The sequence below is a fragment of the Fundulus heteroclitus genome, chromosome 2, assembly GCF_011125445.2.
Source record: "Fundulus heteroclitus isolate FHET01 chromosome 2, MU-UCD_Fhet_4.1, whole genome shotgun sequence".
NCBI lineage: Eukaryota > Metazoa > Chordata > Actinopteri > Cyprinodontiformes > Fundulidae > Fundulus > Fundulus heteroclitus.
Genome location: NC_046362.1, coordinates 5,784,201 through 5,791,976, shown reverse-complemented (window position 1 = coordinate 5,791,976; position 7,776 = coordinate 5,784,201). Strand labels below are relative to the sequence as shown.

The 7,776-nt window shown below is 44.8% G+C and overlaps 1 protein-coding gene across 1 annotated transcript in view; it reads left to right on the top strand.

The window, feature by feature from the left end:
* The first annotated feature begins 1,977 nt into the window (after positions 1-1,977).
* lrrk2 (leucine-rich repeat kinase 2) overlaps positions 1,978-7,776 on the top strand; it is a 49,161-nt gene continuing 43,362 nt past the window's right edge. Inside the window, exons 1-4 of the mRNA XM_036146248.1 lie at positions 1,978-2,549; positions 4,059-4,144; positions 4,631-4,740; positions 7,053-7,141. Of these exons, the coding sequence (XP_036002141.1) occupies positions 2,414-2,549; positions 4,059-4,144; positions 4,631-4,740; positions 7,053-7,141 (421 nt within the window). The 5' untranslated portion in view covers positions 1,978-2,413. The remainder of the gene's footprint in view (positions 2,550-4,058; positions 4,145-4,630; positions 4,741-7,052; positions 7,142-7,776) is intronic.

Sequence of the window (7,776 nt, the reverse complement as noted above, 5' to 3'; positions counted from 1 at the left end):
CTAAAATATAGGATTTTAGCCGGTACAACGCTATTTCCACAGGAAGTTAAAGCGTGTTCACTTTCCTCGCCAGCTGCAGCACACAAACTTCTACAGGTCCTTGCTAGAGATCCTCCCTGATGTATTGCTGCACTGTGTGGTTCTCCAGCTGCCCTCAGGAGAACAGAGCTTTTGCTCTGTGTATTTCCATTAAGCCTGTTAAGCCACAGGCCTGAATGTATAAACAGATGGGACACTTTGGTCAGCAGATAACTCTTGCAATTTGTTGTCCTGTGCTGTTAAGATATATATAAAAAAGTGCCACACAGTTTGGTTTGTCACAATTTGTGATTTTGACAGCAATTCTTCCTAAATTACATACAGATGTAGAGAGAGGAGTAGCAGCCACATGAGGACCTGGACAGTATGTCAATGTTGCTGCCATATTGGGGGGTTTGGTATACTGATCAAAGGAACAACCCAGAATAGCTGCAGTTTAGTAGATGGTCGGACCCAGCAAGGCATCATAGTTTGTTCCAAGCTCAAATCCTAGTACTTGACCCTTTTTCATGCTTCTAACTCATCAACGTTGAGGACAAATTGTTTTACATTCTGCCTGATATATCTCACCAACCCACAGGTAAAATATAGAAAGATAATCAGTGCTACTTACTTTGCCTTTCAGTGGTGGTCCCAACTTTTTCCCTGATCTGTGCATATTTGTATAAAATACACCTTGATTTACAATGTCATGTGGATATACTTAATAATTTTAAATGTATATGTGATCAATTAATCTCAATCCCTAAAACTCAAGCAAGTGGTAAATTCCTAGAACTTTGTGCCTTTACAAAGCTTTCAAGAACATGATAAAAAAAGGCCCATTTTTATGTGCGTGCCACATGATTAAACTGAATATTTGAGCTTGATGGGAAGAGATGACACAATTTTTTTGTTTAAACTAAATATACAATTTAAAAATCTATTTAAAGATTTAAAAAATGTTTAACATCTCCACTGAAGGGACGGAGTAAATATGACCATATAAATTTGTATATTTTATACCCTAAAATACAGATTTTTTTTGTGCCTTAAATAAATCAAATAGTAAATACATAATAAAGTAAAAATAATTAAGCTGCTCCTCCTGAATTCTTCGTTTTGTATTACCTTTGTATTTTTTATTTATTAGTTCCAATTACCGTAAACCTTGTAGACGCGCGGCAAAAGTCAAACTAGAGTGACGTTTCCGTGACCCGTCATATTCTGCGACTCCAGGGGCTCTGATCGTTTATTAAGTTTGATTAAAAAATAAATAACGGTAGAAATACTTGAAGTATCAGAAGTACTCGTACTTAACTTGCTTAAATTGATTGAAACTAAAGCTTATCTTAATTAACGGTCGTAAAATATATAGTTGGCTTTTTAAAACACAGCCAACTTGGGTGTGGCATGACTAATATTTAGTACCGTTCTGGTTTTAAAGTGAGGTTCAGACAGTGAATCTGCAGCTCATGGGCACTAGAGGGGGACTAAGTTTGTTCCTGTGGAGTCAGCGAAACAGCGCCCCTTGAGTCGCTAAATATGATGGTCGCAGAAAAATGTGCAACAACTATTAATAACTCTGAGAAAGTTTCTTTGTCCTTTCATCCTGATTGTATGTCTTGTATTAAAATTTCTATAGATAGACCTACATTTAAAACACGTTTAGCAGGACTATCTGCTGTGTCGTTAACAAACGCAAAATGAGAAATCCCATGAATGAAACGAAGCGTAAATAACTGTCGAGTATTTATGAAAACAATACATAAACTATCACAAAACCTAAAATGCTTTACACTGGGAGGTGGCGCCACTTATCGGCTCATAGTTCTTCCAAACAATCTTGACGGGACAAACTCGGTCCACACTAAGGTCGGCGTGACGGCGCGCGCTCGTGCTGCGCCGCCGCCGCGCGCCGTCCGTGCGCTTCCAGCCTCCTCTCCTCTGAACGGGAAGTTTTTCCTGCCTCGAGTCATATGATGCGAGCGAGCAGCAGGAGCAACAGGAGCACGCCTGTCCCAAAGGAACCAGAGGCCTCTCTCGCAGGAACAACATAACGGTCCCGACACACGGGACAAAATGGGGAACACCTTCTTCGGCTAAAAGGAAAGTTGTGTGAGGAAGCGGACTGACGTCAGCGCTGCCTGGGACCGAAACTCCTCGTCACTGACAGCTTCCCCTCGCGGCCAAAGCCAGCTGCGGATCTACTGTAGCTACTGTAAATCTTGCGCAAACATAACAGTATGGTGTGAGGATGCATGCGGCTGTCGGCGCGGCGTGTTCTGGCGGCTTGGCCTCTCGCCGAACGCGTTCTCGCTTCTCGTTGCGAGGGAGCACTGATTGACCTAAATGCACGTCAAGCCTTCGGCAGGAAAACAGCTCCTCGACGATCATGGTTAACAAAGAAGAGTTGGCGGAGAGGCTGAGGAAGCTGCTGGTTCGGCTGAGAAGCCCGCAGGAGGACAGGCAGCTGTCCACGCTGATCCAGATCCTGCAGGATCTGCTTTCCCTGGCGCAAACGGACCATGGTAGGACCCCCCCCATCCTAACCCCACATTGTTCCTGCTTGTGCGCCATAGGCTGCTGCTGGTAATAACCAGGCCAACTTTTAGGTAACCATGCTGCAGTAGATCAGGATCAGGATCACATGTTTGCCATGTTTTAGATGATGGCTCCAGCATTTCAGTCTTAATTAGTAGCTGATGTAATTGTTAACAATTTGTAGGATCCAAAAATCACAAGCAGTGGAGGTTCTTGGCTGAGAGAGGACTTTGGGGAAGTACCTATGCTCCAAAACCCCCTCAGATCCTTTGTGTGTGTGTGTTTTAAATATAATTTGAATAAAATATTTAGTCATTTCTAACTATGTTTGTGTGCCGTGTAAAACATTCCGGTTCAGGATTGAATGATCTCTGTTTTATAATATTGAATAAAGTTGAACAAAGCTGGACTAGCTTCCCTGTAAAAATGCCAAAGTAGTCCTTTTTATTTCCCACTGAATTATAATTTAAATCCATCCTAAATTTGTCATTAGCCACTCGCTGTATGAAGCACATTTTCCCCCATACAGGTGGGGTTTATTCCCCATTCATTAGTAATACAACAAGCAGCAGGGGAAACAAAAATAGCTCGGGGCTCAACTGATGTATACTTTTACTTTGGTTACTTGGACCACCCCCAAGACTTTGTTGCCCTGGGCGGAGAGCCTCTTTTCCTATTTTAAAAAACCACCGCTGGACATTAGCGGTAAAATGGGTAGTAGAAAGTGGTAAAAAAATAACATCTAAATAAGTGCATCTTAACTCCTGCAGACTGGCCAGCAAATCTGGCCACCTTTAAAAAAATAAATAACAGGAGTTTGATAGGTTGCAGATTTGAATCGATTTCCCTGGCATTGAAAAAAAAACCTCAGCAACGACCTTTGAGAGGCAGTCTATCACTTTGCTAAGGGGTTAGAAGCCCATTTCCAAATATTCCGTTTATGCATGATAAACATTTAAGTTGCCAGTTGTGCAAGAATGGATGTTTCAGCACACTAACCCCCAACTTCAGAAAAGGCTAGAGGTGCCTCAGTGGTCCAGTCAAAGGCCGGATCTTGGCGGGGCTACTTCTAGAGACGGTGAGGGAGCTTCCTTTCTCCAGACCTCATTGGGTTGTTTCAACACTCCACCTCGTAGCTGCTGTTGTTGCTCGTGGTGGAGCCGGAGCTCATTCACAATCGTTTATTTCGGGGTTGCTACTTCGCAATGATCGGACGGTGCAGAGTCCCCAGAATACGTGCCGGGGCTATGGCGTTTAAAATGTCCAGGTTTATTCTTAAAGCCGGCGTCATGTTACGAAAGCCGGACTTATCCTCCCAGTGGGAGTAAGCTTCCTGCTTAAAAGTACGTACAGCTAAAAAAGCTGCAGCAACTGAATCCAGCAGACAGATGCCAGTCTGTCTATTGGATTTGAATTCTATTTGTTTGTTTTTTTGTCACATTAAAGACAGAAGCAGTCCTCTGTTGAAAGCTAACCTCTGATGCTCTTTGTTGCAGCGGCGGAGCTGTTTGAAGACAAAGACGTTCATGTACCCCTCACGGTGGTGCTTTCCTCTTACGCGAGCAGCAGAGGAGTCCAGGAGGTAATAACCCTTCACGTCTTGTCCACCCGCTCCATCTTTAGCTTGTGTTCAGATGCCGGACCAGTTTGCTCTTTATGATGTGTAACGTCATCAGAAACGTCTCCGTTCCTGATGAAGTCACACATCATACCGCTGCAAGGGCACATGCTGTGTTTGGACAGAAGTTACCTGTAAAGGAGATTTTCACATCTGATCCAGCTTGTGTATGACACCTGGTGTCCACTGTGTACCTGTGTTTATAAGGGGGGGGGGGGGGCTTTGCAGTGATGCAAACTGAAAGTCAGATTGTGACACCGTAAAAGCACGGGCATGACAAACTGCCCAGGCTTCACCGAGACGCCCTGAAAGTGAAACGGCTCGGTCATTTAGAGCAAAGTGCCTTGCACGATTCCTCTTTCCCCAAATATCAAAGGCGTTTTAGTGAACTGTCCGCATGCCTGGTAAATGTTTCAGCGTTCCAACAGAGTCTGCGTGCTGTGTCCACAGGTGGGCCTGTCGTTGCTGTGCCAGCTCATCGCAGTATCCCCGAACACGCTGGAGGAGCTCGCCAGACCTCTGCAGGCCAGCAGGGAGTGGGAGGTCCTGGGAGTCCACCAGTAAGTGAAGGCAGTCCTATTGGTTAGCAATTAGTATCGTCTGCACCATGTATTAGGTCACACCCTTCTTCTCAACATCAGTGGGGGGGAGCAGTCACAAAGAACTGGTTGCCATGTTGGGTAGACTGGAATGTCTGCCTCGCACCCCGAATGCCAGTGAGATAGTCGGGCCGTTCCATGGACTCTCCCAGAGACCGATGCCGTCTAGATATTCAGATTGTTGCGACCTAAACGATAAAAGGTGAACAGTACGACCGTCTGAAGCGGCCGGTTTCATCGCCGCAAAACCGTTGGGCAACAACGCGTGTCTTCTTAGCGTCGATGAATCGAAAGGAACGGAAACTAGACGGAAGGGACCTGCTGATCTACAGGGTGAACTTTTCTTCTTGTGAGCCGCAAGGTTTTGATTGAGAGAAGTTGATTCAAAGAAACACTGGTTTCTATCAGACGAGTTAGAGCCGATTAAAGAAAGCTATCGAGGAGATCCGGTCTAATTCGGACCATTCTGGCCTAGTTTTAATCCAAGCGGATAGATTAAAAGCAGAAAGAAAGCTTGAGGTCAAAACTTCCGAACGTGCTAGCATTCACAGCAGGATCCACTCAGGACAAGGAGAAAGGGCCTATTTGGTTTCAGCCGCGCGTCATGTCCGTCTCTTTGGCTAAGAGACACGTCGTGGCACAGAGGAAAGTGTTTCTTCCATCAGACACGGAAGTAAGCCTAGCAGTGGTGGCCTCTATTGCTCCAGGGTGTCTGCGGGATCTGTTTTGCTCCGAGGGCATTCTCGTCACATCACCGAAGCTTTAGACACGCAGGGCTTCACTCAGTAGTCATCTTGGAGCAGCATACAGTCCAAAGAACTGTTCAACGCAGCCTGCAAAGGTTGATCACTGGAGGCTCTGTGACTGGGTCAGGTCCAGCTTCTTCTATCAGTCAAACGTCTTCTTGAGAAGTCTGTTATCTTCCTGCACATCACGAGGTACCCGTCAGCCAGTCAAAAGCAGAGTCTTGCTGTAACCACGACAACAGATTGACGCAGAGCGCAAATGTCACATCACCGGATTTGAGATGGAACCGGAACAGATGCAGAGTGATGGTATCGGTTAATATTTTATACAAACAGGAGAGTGCGACAACAGTTTTGAAAATCTGAAACATATTTGTTTTTAAGAGAGATTCTTATAAGTGGGCGGGACAGCAAAGCTTTCTGTAAGTAGGGTTTCTATGTGTAACCTAATGTGTAGATTAGATGACATCATCTTAGTGCTGATGAAGTTCAGTCAAGTATAAGTCCTGGATGTGGAACCACTGGTAGTTATGTTTTAGACTTTTTGTACATTTGTGATTTGTTTCAACTGATTTTTATCTGTATTTTTTATTTTATTGTTTCTTTTTGTGTTTATTTATTTATTTGTTTGTAGGCTGTTAATGTGGACCTATTTGTGTCTTCAATAAAGTAATGATGCTGATGATATACCAGTGGGCCATTGTTAGGTAATAATGCTAATGCCTGCTCTGACCAGTCCCTGGTTTGCACAGGAAGTCCTCCGTCACTGAGAGAGTAGAAGGAAAGCTGACTCCACCCCTGCTGTTATGAGTGACCTTTAATCTCTGCCATCATTGTAAAAGGAAATAAAAGCCCTCAGGTGTGCAGCTATGTCGATATCTTCCAAAGCGGGCAGCCATCCACAAATATACAAGTTAGCTTTCTAGCTGTCATAAAAGCCCAGAAGGACAGCGATTAAAACAACCTTTCCCTGGTGGTAAACTTCGTCAAAGCTGATTCCAGAGGCTGCTGGGAGACTTTCCCTGTTCACAGTCAAACATCCAATTTGGGTATGCACTATGAGTACCTTCATTTGACAGAGCAGCCCTCAGGAAAAGCGCGTTGCCTTTCCCTTCCTGGGACATTCACCAGGTTCTTCTCACCCGTTTCCATACTTTGAATAGCCAGAGTTTTCTTATCAGTTCCCGCTATGCAAATTTTCAACACAGGATGCAGAAGGTTTTGATGCAATATCACTGTATTCAGTATTCCCTTTGCAAAGAACGCAATAATTGTTTGCGATATTCTTAGCATCATGAGCTCAGACTTTGCATGCCCGTCAGAACCAGCGTTGGATTGAGTGATGTCCACACCTGATTCTAGATGCTACAGGTCAACAGAAGGTGTTGGAAGCCCAGCGGAAACAGAGGATTAACGGGCAGATATTGTTTTGGTTCTTCACCAGTGATATTGCCATCACATGATTTTCCAGTGTTTTGCAGCTCTGTTTACAATCCTGATGAGGTTTTGTATTGCTTGTGTGTTCAGGCACATCCTGAAGGTCCTGTCCCGGTACATAGCAGACCCCCGAGTGACCGTGGTGGGAGTCAAAGCCCTGGCATTACTGCTCCGATCAGGTGCGTAATATCTACACTGGGAAGAACTCCTGCAGACATACACTATACAGCCAAAGGTTTCTGCTCACTGATCCTAATCCTGTGGGCTCAGGTGCTTGAGTACTCTCCATGGCCACAGGTGTGTAAGAACAGAAAGCCTACGCACGCAGGCCATTTCTGCAAACATTTGTGAAAGAATGGGGCCACTCCAAGGAGCTCGGTGAGATTTGGGATCAGATTGGCTCAAGAATAGTGCACAAAGAGAATAATTGCATGGGTTTATTTGGCTGAAGAGCATCCAAGCCTTAAATCACCAAAGATAATGCACAGACTGTTTGATGCAGTGCTATAAAGCATGTGGTCAGCAGACTCTGGATCAGTGGAAATGTGTCCTTAGGAATGATGAGTCACGCCTCTCTAGCTGACGATCCTGTGGACGAGTCTTGTCTGTCTGCATTTCATCAAGTTTGATGCTGAGTGGATGATGTTGTGGGACTGGTTTTTCAGGAGTTTGGTATGCTTGACATCTTCTGTCTCTCAGCTTTGTGGGAACAGAATGGTGATGGTCCCTCCCTGTTCCTATATAAATGTCCACAAAGACATGGGGGGAAAAGTTTGGCGTGGAGGAACACGATTAGTCTGCAGTGCTGAGCTCA